This window comes from Uloborus diversus, chromosome 10 (assembly GCF_026930045.1).
Source record: "Uloborus diversus isolate 005 chromosome 10, Udiv.v.3.1, whole genome shotgun sequence".
NCBI lineage: Eukaryota > Metazoa > Arthropoda > Arachnida > Araneae > Uloboridae > Uloborus > Uloborus diversus.
Genome location: NC_072740.1, coordinates 45,225,427 through 45,245,159, shown reverse-complemented (window position 1 = coordinate 45,245,159; position 19,733 = coordinate 45,225,427). Strand labels below are relative to the sequence as shown.

Here is a 19,733-nt window from a genome sequence, read left to right as displayed (position 1 = left end):
TCATAATTTTGAAGAAGGATGAGTGGCATGAATAAGCAAGTTCAAATGCCGACGAAGCAAACCGCCTACGATGAAGACAGGTAATCAAAGAGAAAGAACATAAGCTGCGAGCGGTTTAAATATCCCCACGGTTATTTACATATCCAAGTCACGTGAACGGACACTCGTCACTGCTATCATTGAGCACACGTCCCATCAGATTTTTTCTAGAAGCTTCAATGTGTTTCTGAGTCACACACGTAACTCTGCATTTAAAATTTTATTAAAAATATTTCATCAAAATTATTCAATTATCTCTGCATAAAAAATTCAAAACATATTCAATTATATCTGCGCATTGAGCATCAGCAAAAGTAATCTTTGTGATTACAATATATTTAGTACCTCAAATAAAATATATCGTAAATTCTATGGAGGACCTTCAGTGGACTCTAGCAAGGGTGGTTAAACTGTGCTGTAGAAAGTGAAAGTGTTATGTTTGAGGCCTCCTGATTCCATGCACTGAGGTTCAACCATCGGTTGTGCGAGCAATTTCTGTAATAATATATATAATTTATTAAATAGGCTTATTAAATGCATGGTTAATGCTCACTGCTGCGAAAAAATAGTAGTTTTGTCATCAAAATATGATAAAAAGTGTACTTAGAGGATTGTATCTCAGTGCACTGAGTGTCAGTATAGAACTTGATGCCTTCATTCCAAACTAGAGTATGTCTTTTCACAAACAAGTGACAGAACTATGGGCAATGGTTCTGCAGGCTCAGTAAATGCACTTCAGGATGAGGAAATTGCATACGAGTTAACGTTGCATCCAGTTAGTTGTACTCAAGTTATATGCTTTGTCTGGCCATTTTTTTACTGTCCCACTTAGTCAGTTAGGTAACCATACCCGTTTTACTTCCTTTTACAAAAAAGGAAGTATTGTATTCACAAAAAAAATTTCATCCAAAAATTGGCCTTAATTTCCATTTTGCTCGCCCCCGAATGAAGATTGATTTTTATTCAGCCCGATCACACGTGGATACATGCCTAAGAACATATCGACACCTGAAGAATCCATTTTGACAATCCCCGAGTTAATTACGGCGAGTTTTCTTGTGACGTCCGTATGTATGTGTGTATGTACCTATGTATCTCGCATAACTCAAGAAGGGTATGTCCTAGAAAGTTGAAATTTGGTACATAGACTCCAAGTGGGTTCTAGTTGTGACCTTCTCTTTTGGTTGCATTCGGATGTTCTAAAGGAGGTGTTTCACATCTTTTTGGGATAAAATCATTAATTTCAATGTAAACTCGAGCGGTGCTATAATTCGGCAAGCACTTGGCAATATATCGCCACTTTGTGTGTATCACCACTTTTAAGTGTTTTTTTGCTCACTCCGAGGCACTATTATCTTTAAATTGGAGTAAAAAGAAGTCATGTGATGCACACATCAGCTCGTTTTATAATGTCATATTGCTTTTATCATGAGTAATAAAATATGACTGAGTAATTGTTTGCTATCATGGTAGTTTAGTGCAGAGAAAATAATTTTTGTCATGAAAATGTACAGCCTAAAGGAAGAAAAGAAGTCATTATTAAATGAAAGAAGCCATCTTAATCGACATATTTAATAATGTTACCTGAAACAGCTTCAAAAGTGTTACAAATCACTTAAGTTTTTATCGCAATAATAACTGTGTTTTCTACAGATATTTCTGGCATGTAGTATTCTTTATTCATTGTTTTTGATTTTCTTTCAAAAGCCAGGTTTTAAATCAGCTTTTGAAATCAGTAAAATTATGAATGATGTTTGAAATGATTTCCAGTACAAATTGTATAAAATTAGTCTTATCAACTACTTGTACTACTACTTCTAAAATGTAAAAAATACAAAATTGCATAAACTTTGTTTATTCTATTATACCCTTCTCGAATTAAATCTGAATAATCACCATAGTGCCAACCCTGGGGGGAAATTTAAACTCGGAGGATATCTTGATTGAATTGAAAACTGAATAGAGTTCACTTTACTGTTTTGAAATATGTATTGTGTTCTTGAAAAGAATTTGCCCATAGTTCTGTCACTTGTTTGTGAAAACACACATACTCTAGTTTGAAATGCAGGTATCCAGTTCTACACTGACCCTCAATGCACTGAGATAAAGGCTCATGAAAACTGCCCTTCTTAGCATTTTTCGATACAAAAACTGCCATTTTTTGCCAGCGCAGAGGGTGAGCAATGCAATTAATGAAGGTATTGAATAATTTATATATATTTACACAAATTACGTACAAAAACCATGGTTAAGCCTTAATGCAGGGAACCAGAGGGCCTCAAACATGGCACTTTTTCATTTTTTCAACAAAGTTTGGAGACTCCTGTGCTGAAGGTCAGCCACAAAATTTACGATTTATTTCAATTTAGGTACTAAATGCCTTATTGTCAACACAAGACTTTTGGCTAATGACACAGAAATAATTAAATTTTAAAAAAGGCTGATTTTGAAAAACCTTTACGTTGGGCTCCACTTTACGAATTTTTACTGGTGCAAAAATGATTTTGGAGGAAAAGAAAAAATATGGTGTCTTCTAAAATCTTTAAAAGAAAACACCATAAGAATTTGAGCAAAATCAAAAATGGTGTATATCCAAACACCCCATATCTGCCCAGTTCTTATAAAAATTGGCTCTTAAGTACTATAAAATTCCTTTCAATAACTGATGTGATTAAATTATCCATTTATTGCATTCAGAAATGATTTAGCTTTTTCACTTATTTTCATCTATGTTAAAAAAAAATGCATTTGAACATCATTGATAGGAAATTGTGTAAAGACAGAAGAGTGACATGCTAGATAATGATCTAACGTTAAAAAATTATTTTAAAGTGAATTTTTAATAATGTTCAGTAATTTCTAAAAAATATGCATATTGACATCTTTTCAAATTATGAATGTTGTTTTGGCCTGGTATTTTATTTTGCTGTGCAAATAATAAACGTAAAAGTGTTTAAAAAATTATGTCAATGTATGCGCAATTTTTAAAAATAATTTTCTTCGATATTTAAGCTATGCATCATTTTAATTGAATCAAATTCTATTTTTTCTTCAGAAACATTGCCTGACATTTTGATAAAAGAATGGGTTTGGTCTAAGGCTAACAAGTATAACAAGCCTGATGTAGTGCCTTCTATGGCTTTGGGTTGGCCAGTACCTACTGTGACTCGTTTATGGTTTGGTTCTGGCCCTGATGATAACAAGAAACGCTTACAAGCATTCCTGACATGCATGCGAAGCAACACTCCTCAGATGTGTGATCCAATCCTTGTTCCTCAGCATATGATTATACTTTGTTGTGTTTTGCGGTATGTTGCTTGGAATTACTTGGCATCTAGTATAAAATTTACTACCTTTTATCATCTTTTCAAATACTTCTGTTATTGTTAATCACTATTATTTTGGTACAGAGAATCAGCTAGCCATAAACTATTTAATCTACTATTTTGTCTGACACAGAAAAAGAATTACCTATGAATTATAGATAAGTTACCATTCAGGGTTCCAAACAAGTCAGTAAAAAGCCATATAAAGGTTCTATTTTCAAGTACAGTGAACTCCTGATTATCTGTAAGCAGCTTATCTGTGGGGTGGATTATCTGCAACATTTCACACTTTCAATTTAAAAAAAGTTTGATTTCTGCATGTAGACATTTTAACTTAACAAGTTTATTTTTAGACATTCATGTTGCTTTTTTCCCCTTCCCTTTTATTGACATCAAACTTTTTAAGGTTACCGAAACCTGACTAGATGAAACCTGATTTTTACATTGACACTACTTACTGCTTTACATCTTTACTACTTCCTTATTTTTTGACGTACTCTATATTTACTGATTTTCAGATCTACACTACTTATGCGCATAAACGAGTGACTGGACCAGTCTTTAAAAAAAATCCTCTTTCCCTCCCTTTGCATGATTGGAGTAACCTAGGTTTGTCTGTTGCAGTTACTGTGCTTTTACCATTTGCTTGCATGTGTGTAATCCGTTTGCTATAAATGCAGTAATGTACATTCTTTTCTAGCTTTTACATACTGTTATCATTCTAGGTATAATTCAAATGTATGTGATTGTCATTGCTCTTTTTAAGCTCTATTTGCACACACTAGAACCATTTTTACTTAATTTGCGGGTTATCTACAAACTTGCTTATCTGCGGCTTCCGTGCCACCCTATTTTGCGGTTAATTGTTAGCTTACTGTATAACTTTTAGGGGCTCCTCTAAAGACCATATTTTGTAGTCCAAAGTCGAAACCCTTAACATATTCACTGACCCTAATTTTTAGCATTTGGTGCAATTCCATAAAATAGGCATCGTGCTACAACTTAATTTTTAATCAATTGTCAGAATTGTCAGAATCTGAAATGGTTAACAAAAGGTTAAATTAGGGTCAAAGTTCAAGGTTACTTTTGTAATAGTTTGCAGATGCTCCTGTATATAACAGTAAGCTGTTATGGGATGTCCTTTTTCATGATGCAACTGCAAAAAAAAAAAAGGTTAGGTGAATGTGTGATTACCAATTATTGCTTTTGAGTAAAAAGTGATCATGAATGTTTTGTTTTTCTGTCGAAAAGTTAGCTTTTGATGCTTATCAAAAATTAAAAATTTTCTATGTTGTTACAACAATCCTCCTCTATTCAATCCTCCTCTGATGTAAGTTGATGCTCAAGTTTTGAAAACAGAGTAAAGTTCTTTTGACAATGTTATATTTGAATTAATCAGAATTCTTTAGAAATGTGTAAGTTATAATCTTTTTCAAAATCTAGAATGCTAAAAATGGCAAATTTAAAATCGTGCATTTTAAAATGATTAAATTCAAGGTTATAATCCTTTTTAACAGAATAATTGGATATATTAGACCAATGTAAATTCACGCGCATATATAAACAATTAGAAGTTGACCAACATATTTGAAATTTCAAAGCCCACATTTAATAAGGTAAATAACATTATAAGCTTTGCATGCAATAGGAAATTTCCTTGAATTATCAATTTGCAATGGATTGAAGTTGGGGCATGGTTTGCAAAGTTTTGAATGGCAAGAGTTGAAAGAAAGTTTACGATGAGAACAAGTGAATTCTGAAAACTTATGCAAAGAACTCGTACTAATAGGATCCTTTTTCTTTGCTAACTCAAGCGAGTTAAACAAAGTAACACAATTCAAACACGAACAAAATTCAAAATTAGAACAAGAACCTTTAACAATTGAACTAGAAAGAGAGTAGCAGGATTTTGATCCGGTATGTTCCTCTCCGAACACACCGTACCGAGCACAGGATGCTATACGAGCCTCCATTTTGCCAGGCACTAAAATATTAATAGACTTATCCATAAGTAAGAAGCACGAGAATTGTACTCAAAGCCAGCGCTAAGTTGCTAGAAACTTTAAAGCACATTATAATATACAACATGAGATATATTTTATGAACATATTTTAAATTCAAATTCAAAGACATTGAAAAAAAAAAGAAAGAATAAATACTAAAGTGTACTGTAATGCAAGAGCAAAGCTACTAGAAACAAAAACAATACAAACATATTCATGAATAAACAATCTAAATAAAATTGAAGATGCAAAAAGCAAGAACACCAAAATGAAAAAAGGTGAACCAGGGACTCATCCCTAAGTTCAGAAAGCCCTTTCTGTTTAGCAAGAGGGAAGGGGGGCAATAACTTGCTACCCTCCCCGAGAGCCTTAAAGGGAAATTGAAAAAGAAAACATACCTGAAAAATAATGAAAAAAAATAATAAAATAGCACGTAGCAGAATAAAATCTGCATGTTTGCCTGGCACGTACATATCATTCCTTTTCCAAGGTCTACTTTCTGATTGTTTCTTCCTTTTGATGATTCACTTGAAAACGCTTTCGTTCACTTTTTTCAGGTATGTTTTCTTGTTCAATTTTCCTCCAAGGCTCTCGGGGAGGGTAGCAAGTTATTAAACAGAAAGGGCCTTGTGAACTTAGGGACCGGTCCTCCCCTTGAGAAAGTGTCAGTCCCTGGTTCACCTTTTTTCATTTTAGTGTTCTTGCTTTTTGCATCTTCAATTTTATTTAGATTGTTTATTTATGAATATGTTTGTACTGTTTTTGTTTCTAGCAGCTTTGCACTGGCATTACAGTACACTTTAGTATTTATTATTTCTTTTTTTATTTTTTTTCAAAGTCTTTGAATTTATATTTAAAATATGTTCTTAAAATATATCTTTTATATATATATATATATATATATATATATATATATATATATATATATATATATATATATATATATATATATATGAGAACAAATTGCTTGTTTACAATTTTAATTCAGTTGGGACCCAGTAGAACACATCAAACTAAAATTTTTATGATGTGGGAATGAGGTGAAATTTTTATGATTGTTAGTAATTTTCAAACAATATTGCTTTTTTGCTCTCCCCCCCTCCTCCCCCCTCCAAAAATTTTATCCCTTCCAAACACAAAACTTGGAGGATGCTCTCTTCTTCACTTAAATTTAACTCAGTAATCGTTCATTCTCGTTTTCTTCTGTAGGTATCTAATCAGTTCTCCTGAAATGCCATTTATACACAAACATGAGTTGGATGCTTTTCTTGTGCAGGCTGTTGATCCTCAACTTATGGACACTGAGCATACCCAAAAATTAGAAGTATTAAGAATTCTCTCTTCTTATGTCTTTACTCTGCAGGAAATTATATTTATGGGTTAAATTTTCATATTTCAAAATGCTTTGTTCCAGGTACCTCTCATTACGCCTCGAGGAATTATGTTAGCTGCTATATTCATGCAGGGTGTTGAACATGCCCTTATGGCTAATGATGCATGTGGTGCTCCAATTTCATGGTTGATGTGTTGTCCTTGGTTATTTTTTGATGGGAAGATATTTCACCGGAAATTGCTCAAGGCAAATGCTGCCAAGAATCTCATGGACCTCTGTGATAATCATGTAAGTTTTTGTACATTTATATGTGCATGGGACTATGACATGGTGTTCTTGTGTTGTTCTTCTAATTTAACTACTTTGTTCGGTATACAAAATAGGATTTGTTTAATTCATTGTATATCACTGAAGAGGAAGGAATTTCTGTATTGCAGACCTGCCAACTCTCCCGTTTTTCACGGGAGACTCCCGTTTTTTACTCCATTCTCCCGGTTGTACGTTTGAGTATCCATTTCTCCCGTTTTTTTACTCTATTCGGGTTTTTTTCTTTTTTTTTTAAATTAAACTTAATTTTCTTCCTTAAAATAGTTACTCACAGTCCTAATAGATGGCGTGACTAGCAGAGCAAACCCGCACTGCTCAGTGAGCTTACGTTCGATGAGCACGACCGGTTAGTTAATCACGTGACAGCTAATGATCACTTGCTCCAATCAACTGCTTAGAATGGTAACGGATGCGGTAACCGGTTGATTATGGAACGCTGCGGTTAGTAACCGGTTACTTACCGGTCGACCGGTGAGGTTCGTTGAACGCAAGGTGAGCGGCAAACATTCGATGGGTGCGTTCGGAGTGTCGACCGAAATGCTTCCGGCGATGGTGTTTTGGTTTAACTCCACGTTCGCACTTCTACTTCTATCTCACGCATGCGCCGTTTACGCGGTATCGTTCAGTTTCAGACGCATGCTAACTGCGCCGCGTGTTTTCATCTTGTTCCTTGATCTACCGCGTGCGTTGTAGTTTAACATTCATCTTTAGCGATGTCTGAAAAAATGAAATATCTACAAACTTATAAGAGCTATTATACGAGTGAATTCTCTTTCATGAAAAAATCAAATAAATACTTGTTATAACAGTGTTTTTTTACTTATTATAGCATCGTTTAAAATGTCCCTTTTTCTCCCTTAAAGCTTTGACTGGATCTCCCGTTTTTTCTTTTCATAAGGTTGGCAAGTCTGGTATTGAAAAATACCTGATCATTTTAAAGACTTGGTTGCTTGATTCCTTTCAGTACTTATAGACCTTTCATCAATATTTTGCTGGAGGTACATCCATCATTAATGGCAATTGATGCTAATTAAGATTTGAGAAATATTTTTCCGAAATTGGTATCATTAGGCATACTACCTACTCCTATTTATATTTTAAAGGTTTAGTCATCTTTCCAAACATTTTAGAAGTGAAATAAAACCTACAGATGTATCTCAGTCATGTTAGGTTTTGGTAATTTTGAATAGTTAAATGTTTGTTTTTGCAAAACTCCGTAATCAGACTTCAAAAGTTTTGATCACTGCTTCAGGTACTGTTATAGGCAAGCTCGAGATTTTCCAAAACAATATGTTGTGGTTCGTTCATGGGGGTGCTAAATCAACTCCTATAGTTGCTATAGAACTTCTGACAGAGTTAGAACCTCTGAGTCAAAGAAGCGCCATAAATATTTTTTTTTTAAATCTTACATAGAAAACATAACTTTCTAACTTACTATAGACCAACAAGTGAAAGATTACTAACGCATAAATCTTTCCTCTTGCCTGTTCATGATCTTTACAATACATGTGATCAGGCATGAAAATGTTCCTCGTTTTCTCGGAAATCCACTTTTTTTAAAGCTCTCTGAGATCAATGAAAATGTGTCGAAGTCATGACTGGAGGGGGGGAGGGGCATCTGCTTACACAAGACGACCTCTAACTTCTGTATTTCGGGCATGCTGCATCCATTCTCCTAGTGATAAGAGCAGTTCACGTACAGAGCAAAGGCAGGGTCGGGGTAGACGTGGTTACTTCCGTGCGGTCCAATGACAATCACTAATTGTAAGCATTTTCAAAAGGGAAAGAAGGTTTTGTTGCCAGCCATGGAAAGTGGCGTAGATAAAGTGCTTGATACTTTGGCCGTGAATTTTAAAGAGGGATCACTAGCAATAGCAGTTCAATTCAAATAAATAACTACGACTTGTACTTTCAGTGCGATGTTGTGATTGCATTGTTAGCTTATGTTAGTGTACATGCGATCGTTCAGGAAAGTGAAGCTGCTAAGAAGATGTTACTTTAGCCATTATGAATATCTTAACTATAAATGAAGAGCACAAAGTGCGTGAAATAGATGGTGGTGAGAAAAACAAAATTTAAAATTTTCTTGGTTGGAAAATAGATTAAAAATAAAATTGAAAGATGAAGAATTTGAAGTGACTGTGAAGTACTGCATACAAAAGGTCGATTTTAGCGGCTAAGCAAAATGCAAACTTTGAAGAAAGTTAGAGCAGATGTCCCAAAAGATTGCAAAAAAAAGCAATAAATTATCCTTAATTTTTAATGAATTTTCAAAAATACCATTTGTCTCATTGTATCTAGTGGTTGTTTTACCAATTCAAGAACTTTTGTCTTCATAATTGTTTGATATTTTTTTTAATGATTTTCTTTCTACAATGTAAAGCAAAAACTGTCAGATGGAAACTTAGTGTGTTTTGTGACTTTACAATGTTCAAAATGTTTAACAAAATTGTTCTTTTTTATGAATTATAAAATTAATCACTCATTAGTGATTTTCAAACCCAAAGACTTGTTTTAGTAAAGGAATATTTCTGAAAATGAAAGTAAGAATTTTTGTTTTGTCTTATTAAATTTATGTGTGCACAAATAACTTTTTTAATGCATTTAATGATGTCTGTATGATCATTTTATATGGTGTATGCATTCGGTGTGATACTTTTGGCATTCGTGAGTAGCTTTTTTTTTCTGTCCACTGGCACTTTTATGCTTGATTAGGGTTTGTATGCCCTTGAAAAACCTCCAAGTGCTTGAAAAAAAAAGTTCATTTTTAACTACTTGAAAAAGTTTCTTAGTGCTTAAATTCTCCCAAAAATCATCGGATTGTGCTAAAAAGTTAAAGTATTTCACCAATGCAATTTTCTGAACATGTGTTCAATACGTAACATCGCGAAAAATTGCTTCCGTGTTTGAGATTTCAATTCTTTTGCATCTTGTAAATATTTTGATGTTTTTTACAACCGAAAGATATTTTGACATATGATACCTTAGATTAGTTTATTTTTTGTTTAATTTCATTAATTAAAAAAGGAATTAATTTGAAAACCATGACAACATTAACTTACTCAGATTTTGCGGGAAATTGCTCTTGTGTTTGAAATTTCAATCTTTTTGGATGCTGCAAATATTTAAATATTTTCACTAAGCAAATGTTATTTTCGCATATGCTACCTTAGATTAGTATTTTTTTTTTCAATTTTAATAAAAAACAAATTTTTTTTATGGGAAACATGCCAACATTGAACGAACTCAGACTTCGCGAAAAATTGCTTCTTGTGTTTGAAATTTCAATCTTTTTGCAATCTTGCAAATACTTAAATATATTGACTAATCAGATGTTATTTTCATTTTTGCTACCTTTACCTTTTATGTTTAGTTTTAGTAAAATATAAATTTATCTTATGGGAAACATGACAACATTGAATTTAATTCACGAAAATTTGCTTCCTTGTTTGAGATTTCAATCCTTTTGCATCTCGTAAATATTTTTATATTTTTGGCAACTAGAAGTTATTTTGACACATGCTACATCAGATTTGCTTATTTTATTTATTTTTTTTTAATAACTAAAGAATTGCAGAATTAAATACTTTGGTCTTGTTAAATTATATGCTTATTTATTTTTGCAATTTTGAATTTAATTATCTTTGGCTAACTTTTGTTAATAACAGATCTTTTGTAAAAAAATTTAAATGCAAGCAATTGAGCACCTAACAAATTAACTTAAAGTTTGTATTTAAAATATAAAGTTGAATTATATAATTTTATAAAGTTGAATTTATAAGTACATCATTTTCTTTGTCTGCTAAAATAGTTAAGGTGTGTAACGGGTGGTTGCGTAATGATTATTCACTGAAAATCTAGAAAAGCCAGTAGTGTTCGTTATGCTTTACCTCAAATGTTGAAAATTACAACTTCAGTAAGATTGGGTACTTGGAACAGCTTATCGAAAGAGGCTGTAATCAGCAAAGGAGACTTCAAAAACTCCTCTCTGGCAATGCCATTGAGTTTGGGTATTTTGGTGTCCCCCCCCCCTTTTTTGGAAGGTTGGCAAGTATGTAATAAAAACATGAACAGTAAAATTTTGCCCTGTGAATAAGAAGTTTGAGCATTTTGTTTAAAATTGGAATAAGAACCGAACAAACTGAAATTTTAAGTCTTTTCTTGTGATGTCTATAGCACAGTATAATTTGAATGATCCCGTTTTCTTAAAATGTATTACCAAAGAAAGAGCAGTACAGCTTTTGGTTTTAGCTTATTAAAATAGTAACTATGTCTTCAGCATTTTGATGGAAGTAAATGAATGTGCATGCTGACTGAGAGAAGTTCAATTTAATTTTTCATTATGATTGACGACAATGTATTACATAATTGTTATGTGGATATTGCAGTATGAAGAAGTACTTACTGTTGAAAGAATGAGAAGTGCAATAGTTGATGGGATTTCAGTTCAATTTCTGCCTTTGCAAGTGAATACTGGCTTAAGGCGTCCTCATCCATCTTTTCCTAACTTTCCTGCACCTGTCCATCCTATTCCTCAAGGTCGTGGAAGAGGTAAAATGTTATATTTTTGTATTCATTTTTGAAGAGAAACTTTGTATGTGAGGGTTTGGAAATGGCAAACTTTTGTGTGATACAAGTGATGTAGTTTTGTGTGACAAAAAATTGCACATACCCTTTTCGTTATCTGGTTGTGTGTACTGTGTTGAGTATAGCTGTTGGTTATCAACAGAGCATCTATTGAAACACGTGTGTATTAGGGTAGGCTGAAAAAAGGATATTTTCGCAAAGCAACGTTTAATAGTTATAACTAGCGTTCCCGTTATGCGTTTTTCAAAGGGCGCGGCGCCCTGCCCCTTTTCTTTAAAGAGCTGATGCGCCCTGCCCTCTTTAGACCCGAAGAAACGCGCCCTGCCCCTGCAGTAGAATTTTAATCATGCGCCCTGCCCTTTTACTGGTGTACAAACAATTTATATTTACGATATCCGAAGGGGAGAAAGGAGGAAACGATGTCCGAAAGGAAGATTCAAAATCATGACGTCAGCGCTTTCGCTCCCCATCGAACGTCGATGGAGGGAGGGGGAGGGGCGGGAACTGACCGACCCAGCACCTCACATCTTGCACCCTTTTTTTTTTTTTTTTAATTCCATGCGGTGAACTGGACAAAGCACGTGCGAATTTGCGGTCCGATCTCTGCCTACGTTTTTCTGAGACCGCTATTCTGATTTTTTCCGTCATGCCTTCTATGAATCGCAAACGGGAAGATGCAAGAACAAAGGAAGTAGCATTCTGTAAGAAAATAGTAGATATGGTCAAAGTAAGTGCAAGAATTTTATTTTTACATTAATTTTTAATACTATCTTAGGATCGACATCGCTTCAATTAGTGTCGAAAATCGGAGCAGCCACGTGCTGTTATAAAGTAGAAATTGAATTACAATATTTCCTCTTTAACATACCTGAAATTATCATTCTGCAAAATAAAATAAAGAAAGGGGAAAAAAATGTTTCATAAATGAACTTAAGATTTAAAAAGTAAAATAGAAAAAGGAACTAGTTTGCGCAAGAAGTGCGAACCTTGGTGATGCGAAAGTATTTTATTGCAATTTGTTGTGATCATCATTTTTTAAAATTTTAATTGTGTCCCAAACGAAACAAATAGTATGAGTAATTTCTTTTTTTTTTCTTTTCATTATAATCGTGAATGAAAGTTGATTTTTGCTTTCTTCGTTTGTTGAGCACATTTGCTGCAACAATCTTTCAACATCTGCTTTTGGACAATTTTCCATATTCCAAATTAGTGAACAAAATTAAAGGTATTTATCGAGAATTCAGAGTTAAATTTAATTTTTAAAGGATGAGTTTCATTTACTAGATACTTAGTGCGCAGCAATCTTTGAGCACGTGCTTTTGATTGCATGTGGCAAAAACGCGTGCAGTATTTTAGCACTCTGTATTCAGTTGCTTTTCCTTAGGCGTTGACCAATGGCGTAGCCGGGGTTTAATTTAGGAGGAGCTACAAGCGGTTCGCACATCGGGACAACTCAATCTCACTTCTCAAAACTCCTTACCCCTCCACTTTTTTAATTTCAAAACTACAGATCGATCGAAAAATAATACTGTTGAGGAATTCATATGTTTAACAAAAGTAAAATTGACTTAATAAGTGTGTATTTTATATTTCTCATTAAAAGGGTACATCGCGGCGATTTTTTAAAATATTTATTGCTTTATAATATTGCAATGTTTCTTTCCCCACAATCGTTTTCAGGAAAATATTTATTAAATGAAATATTTGCAACCATTCGCATTTATATCGTAATATCATTCATGTCGTGAATAAAGGGCGTGAATCAGTGATGGGAGATCGCCAAGATCTCCCCAAAAGGTCCTTATTCATCAAATCTAAATCGTAACATTTGATTTTTTTTTTCCTTTTTTGGATGATTTTCTTCTAATTAAGTATAATGTAAGTATGGTATAAGTGCATCGTTCAAGAAATTTCATTCGGTTAAATTAGAATCCCCACCCTCTCCTGAAAATGTAAGTTTCAGCACCCCTTCTATAACCATTTGATTTATTTATTTACGCTGCTTTATTTCACTTTCATTTTTAATTACAAATGCATAATTCTAGCACAGCGCTGTAAGCCACGGGGAAGCTCTTTATACTATCGCTATTTTTCAAAATTAGTCTCTTTATGTCTCTATTTGAAAATTTCGTGTATTTTCGATCTTTTCCCTATTTCTTAATCACATGTGACTATCTTTTTTTTCTCTCTCCTTTTTATTTTTCTGCAATCTTTACGCGCACGCCGAAGTTCATCGGCAACTGAGTGTACGCATGACGTCATCTTCGTGGAATCTGGTGATGGGGTTTTCCCTTATCCAAGCTGAAGTCCTAATAAAACGCTATTTTTGGGCTACGGAGACAGTCTCCCGAACAATAATCGAAATGCTAATTGCGAAGATCTTTGATGAGCGTAGGAGAAGGTGTTAAGTCCAACCGTTCCCGTTTTTTTTTTTTTTTAATAAAGCTGAATACAGCCTTTTTTTTTCTGATACAATTGTGCGACTTAGTTGTCCTGAAAGGTTATTAGCCCAAAGTGGAAGAATTTAGGAGATTGTTAGTATCGAAAATGGGGCGGGGGGGATTTTTGGGATACAAATATGCAAGGAGGAGTGGATGCAATTTTGTGATACAATTATGAGAATTAGTTTTTCTAGATGGTATTGGCCCAAAGAGAAAGAATTCGGAAGTTGCCAGTCTCAAAAGTGATCCAGGGGGGAGTGGGGGAAATTTTTGTAATACAATAATGGGAGAGGGGGGATATTTGTTGTACAATTATGGGAGTTATTTTTTCTGAAAGATATTGGCCCAAGGAGAAAGAATTTGGATGTTACCAGTCTTAAAAATGGTGCAGGAGGGCATGGGGGGGGGTTGTGATGCAATTATGCAGGGAGGAGTGGGGGCGATTTTTGTGATGCAATTATGGGAGTTAAGTTTTTCTGAAAGTCATTGGCCCAAAAAGAAAGAATTGGATGTCGCCAGTCTCAAAAATGGTGGTGGGGAAGAGGAGGAGGTTGCGATACAACAATACAGAGGCGGGAGGCAATTTTCGTGAGACATTTATGGAAGCTAGTTTTTCTGAAAGGTATTGACCCAAAGAGTTGTTGAACTATGCACGATTTTTGCAGACAGATTATGTAGTTGTCGATGAAAGCTTTTCGCAGACAGCTACAAAACTTTATGCCACTGGGGCTGTTGGAGATACTCCCAAAATGTTTTTGAAACAGCTGTCTTAAAAAATCTCTTAGCAAAAGCATTCACTGTGAACAAAATTTATATTTCAGTTTGCAATGATATCATGATGTAAACCAAAGCATGAAGACCTCAATTATTTTCATTCATTTGTTCAAAACCGTTAACATTCAGCAATAACTTTCTGAAAACACGGTAATAGTGCATAATTCCTTAATGCTGCATGTGTCGCATGTCATGCTTAACATTACCATGTTAGTGTAATCGTATAGCCATCTTTTAATCTCCGCTTTGGGTTTACGAACCTTTTTATTTTTGCACTTTAGTGTACAATACTATGCATATTGAACTAAAATACAAAAATATTTTTCGCATATTTATTTTTGTTTCTTTTATTGATTGGCTATTTGTATAAAGCACAGTAATAAAAGGTGAACTTTAGCAGGGTGCCCCCTGGGGGGCAGTGGCGGATCCAGCCGATTGTTTTGGGAGGGGCCATTTGAAATTTTTGAACAAACTCCCCAGGACCGAATTTAGCTCCATGCCGCCCCTAGGCAAATTTGAAATCTGTCGTCCCCTCCCCCCCCCCCCTAAAAGAATCCCTAAAAAATATCCTTGACTCAAAAAAAAAACGTAAAAAAGTGTTCCCCAGGTTCAAACTGTCACAGTTATGAAGAAATGATGGCGTTTCACATTCTGAGGCTCCCCGATGAAATGATCACAGTGATCTCCAGAAAAATTTTTTATTCGGCAAATTTTGTTGACGATTCAGCAAACACCATGATTGAAAAACATTTGACTTTCAGAAGATGTGTGAAAGTAATCATTATTAAATTACATGAAAAATTTGTCTCATCTGTGGAAAATGAAAGAATGCTAATATTTTACTTTCATGAATAACAATTTAATTCAAAAAATGTGCATTATAATAGCAAATTTGCCGTCGCTAAAAAGTTTACCGTCCTAGGCAGCAGCCTACTCTGCCTATTGGGAGATTGGGCCCTGATAACTCCCCGGAAATTTTATTAAAATGAAGTTTTAAAACTCAATTTTCGGGGTATCGAGACATTCGGTGAGGGAGTGGATTTAGGAATCTCCCTCGAAAATGTTTCAAAATTTAAATTTCCGAGTAATTTTTGAAAATTAGGAAACTAAAAGCGCATTTTGTCTATTTTTGATGATGTACGGAGAAAGGAAATGTTTTGGGCGCTGGCCCCAAAATACTTTTTGAAAATAAAGCTTAGAAACCAAAATATTCTATCATTATACATTGAGAAGTTAGAAGAGGGAGGGTGCTCTTCTAACTCTTCAGCTGCCCAGCCTAAAAATGCATCTTTAGGTAATGTTTGCTTACATTAAAGGAAGTGTGAAGGTGCTTAGAATCCCTCCTTCCTGGAAATATTTTGCCTTTGAGGCTCTAAAAATTCGATTTTTAACTATATTTATACATATTTTAGAAAGGGATGGAAGATTCGTGAGCTCCTCTAATAAACCTCCTTTTAAAGCTATCATCACGATATACACTACGGAGGGAGGGGGTCCTATCAAAACTCGTTTGTAATTGAAGTCCCAAAAAAAATTCATTAAAGTTGCTTTTAAGCAAGTTAAGTGATAAGGGCTGGATAAGCTAGTTTCCGCTGACATTTTTTCCCACTAAACACTTAAAATGCAATTTTTCGCTACATATCAAGGCATTTGTGAAAGGGCATGGGAAAAGGGGGTTCTCCTCCTATTTCGAAATTAAAGTCGTAAAAACGAAAATTTAGGTGCTCTTTGGTCTTGTGAACAATAGGTATACTCTGAGAACGGCAGCATTTGCAGATCGTTCAAGTGTCTGTAGTTGGAATCAAGAAATGATGTAAAAGATGGAGAAAAATTTTGGAAAAGTTTTGTTTTGAGGATAGGGATATAAGTTATCTCCCAATTTAGGTCTATACTTCTTTTTCAGTAAAATACATGTGTTAAATTTTGTTATCTTCTCATAATATTTTTTTCTTTTTTTCCTTAAAAAAGTTCCTGCAATCACAAGGCTTTGGGAGGGGCCATGGCCCCCATGGCCCCCCTCTAGATCCGCCCCTGCTGGGGGGGGGGGTTCATAGCACAGATTGAGCCACGCCATTGAAATTTTTTAAGTGGGGTTGTTTGAGGGCATTTTTCTTTTTTTTGGGGGGGGGGGACTGTTTATTTTGAGTGGAAGGTCTTTGCGATAATTAGGGAGGGGTGAGCCCTTGCTGGGGGGGGAACGATTTGGAAAACGGGGGATGTAGTAAGTATCTTGTAAATAAATTTGTTTATTTTGGAACAGTTTATATTTGGTAAATAGAATTAAAACTGAGAAATTTTTCTTCATTTTTTACGTCCGACACCATAGAATTGCCCAGAACGTCCTTTTAAAGAAAATGTAACAATCTCTGCTTACATCTTGAGAGTTACTTAGTGTCATAAAAATGAATTATTGATGGATGTACCACATCTATAAAACAACTTTCATAAAACTTAAGTGATGTTCCTATTGATGTGATGCATAAGGGAATCAGCTATCAATATTTTCCAAGACAATTTGATTAGACCAGATCACTAGATATATAATTTTAATCTAAATTTGAAAATTATGAGTATATTCCTGTGAGTTTCTTCTTTTTAATTTCATGACTGTAATACACATAGTTAGTACATGGTTTAATATGTCACAAAAGTGTCTTCAGGATCACTCCAAACCCGATTGTTTAGGAAGAAGAAATTCGCAATTTACTCAACTTAAATTTGACCCAATTATTAAATACGACCATGCACTCATACCTAGATCTAATAGGGGGTCATTAAGTGTTGTTTAAAAAGAAAAAAAAAAGTATGTTGCATTATTGTCAACAAATTTGCTGAATCAGAAATTTTTAGAAGCTCACGTTCTTCTTTTTTGGCCGAGCGGGGGGGGGGGGGGGTCTTCCTGATTTTGGAGGGGTATGCATCCTTGCTCTTGGGGGGGGGCACCCCTTGTGTTGACTTCCTACTGGGTCATCCCCGAGTGTCTTTTTACTTCCTAAAAAGTGCCCCTTTTTAAATCGAAAATGCCCTCTCTGAGAAATTTACCCTGCCCCTTTTTGAAAAAAATGTGAACACTAGCTATAACAAGGCGTATTTTGCCATCCTAAAACTGGGGAAAATAATTTTTTTAATTATGTCCTCAGATCGTGCATAGGCTGCAAAGTTTTTTAAAAAAGGTTTAAAAAAATGGTCAATTTTCAAATTTTTATGGAAATCCAAATATATATATATTTTTTAATTCTTAAATTGTACTTCCCGTTCAATACGGCTTGCTGTCATGGTAACGCCGACCGGAAACTGGTTTTAGGGAGAAAAGCATACGTCGGTGACGGATGTGTGGACGCAGTGTGAATGTTGCATAAGTAAAAATTGCGGTTTTTGTTTTGTTTTTTTAACAGATCCTGTGCTAACTTTAAGACTTGCATGCTGCATTTTTATTGAAATTGTCCCCGAAAGATAAAGTAAAATAAAGGGTAATAGTTGTCGGAAATTCAAAATTATATTATGAACTCTTAATGTTTAATTTAACATATTTCATAATTTTGGGCTTTAGTAAATATCGGTTTTCTTTTATTTTGCTAAGTCACAAATGCTAATTCAATAATTGTGACTCATTTCTCGATTTTAGATATGTGCGGGCCTTGTGTAAAACAATGATAAAATTTCCTTTTCATTCCGTTGCTTGCCTTTCTAACATCATGAAATAGAAATCTTGGGTGCCATGCTAATGCTTCTGGTTATTTACATATTTGCCAGATCATTTGCACTGGTTACTGAAATTCAGTCTGTTGAAGATACTACATCCTTTGGTTCGGCCAGCCGAGTCTGCTGTTTGCCATCAAGCTTTCAAATAGGCATTTTAAATATGTGAAGGTCTATAGCTAACCTAAGTTTAACTTCATTGGATTTCAATATGTTAAATGACTCTATACTTGTCATATTACAAAAGTGAAAGCTGTGCAAGTTTACTATGTTGGAAATGCTTCAATTTCAACTGTTTTTCAATTCATTTTTTTTTTTCGTTTGTAAATAGCTCGAGGAGCTTGCTGAGGAACTCATTTGTATATTTTCATCATATAGAAAAATAAATCAAGGTAATTTCTACTACAAGTATTCTTTCATACACATGACTCCTATTACCCTCTGCGATTGCAGAGCAGTATTAAAATTAGATCTTGGTAAGGTGAGTTCACTTGATTTAATATCCCCACTGAATAACAATAGTAATGTTTGATTCTTTATTATTTTAAGGGCATCAAAGAGTTGTACCACGTGGAGGACAGTTGGAAGTAGCTGGTGTTGTTGTTGGGAGTTGGGGACCAAACTACGGTCAAGGTCCAAGATCACCTAGCCGTAATATGCCACCTCAAGTGGTGTCTGTTGGTGGAGTTGGAAGGTAATTTTGCTTGCAATAAATGGTAATAAGCATATATATATTTTTTTAAAAAATGTATAAAGTGGACATAAAATGTTTCCCTGATTGCAAGAATGTATTAGTTTGAAACATCATAATTTGGCATGTTTCTATACATACTTCTAGATATTTCTAAATTTTTATGTAAACATTAATGATCGTGATTTGTCCTTGTTTAAAAAACCTTGAAAACTGCTTGAAATAGTTTCCCTTTTCAATCGTTTGGGAACCTTAAAAAAAGTTTAAATGTATCTTAAAGTGCTTGATTTTTTGTGATTTTTTTTTTTTTTTATAAAGTACATTAAAATAAATTCATCAAAAATTTTAATGTCCCCATTTTTTCCAAAACCCCAATTTCACGTTTCTAAAAGGACTAGGTGAAAAAATATATAATACGGGAAATGCATAGAATGCAAAAGTGAAATAGAAAAAACACTTAAAGTAGTAAAGATGACTCTTTCAATGCTATAATATCTATATTTTCCCAAAGAA

At 34.2% G+C, this 19,733-nt stretch overlaps 1 protein-coding gene across 1 annotated transcript in view; it reads left to right on the top strand.

The window, feature by feature from the left end:
* Positions 1–19,733, top strand: part of LOC129231839 (constitutive coactivator of PPAR-gamma-like protein 1 homolog) — a 107,520-nt gene that overhangs the window by 75,147 nt on the left and 12,640 nt on the right. The window contains exons 10-14 of the mRNA XM_054866222.1: positions 3,095–3,347; positions 6,578–6,692; positions 6,783–6,989; positions 11,417–11,579; positions 19,079–19,223. Of these exons, the coding sequence (XP_054722197.1) occupies positions 3,095–3,347; positions 6,578–6,692; positions 6,783–6,989; positions 11,417–11,579; positions 19,079–19,223 (883 nt within the window). The remainder of the gene's footprint in view (positions 1–3,094; positions 3,348–6,577; positions 6,693–6,782; positions 6,990–11,416; positions 11,580–19,078; positions 19,224–19,733) is intronic.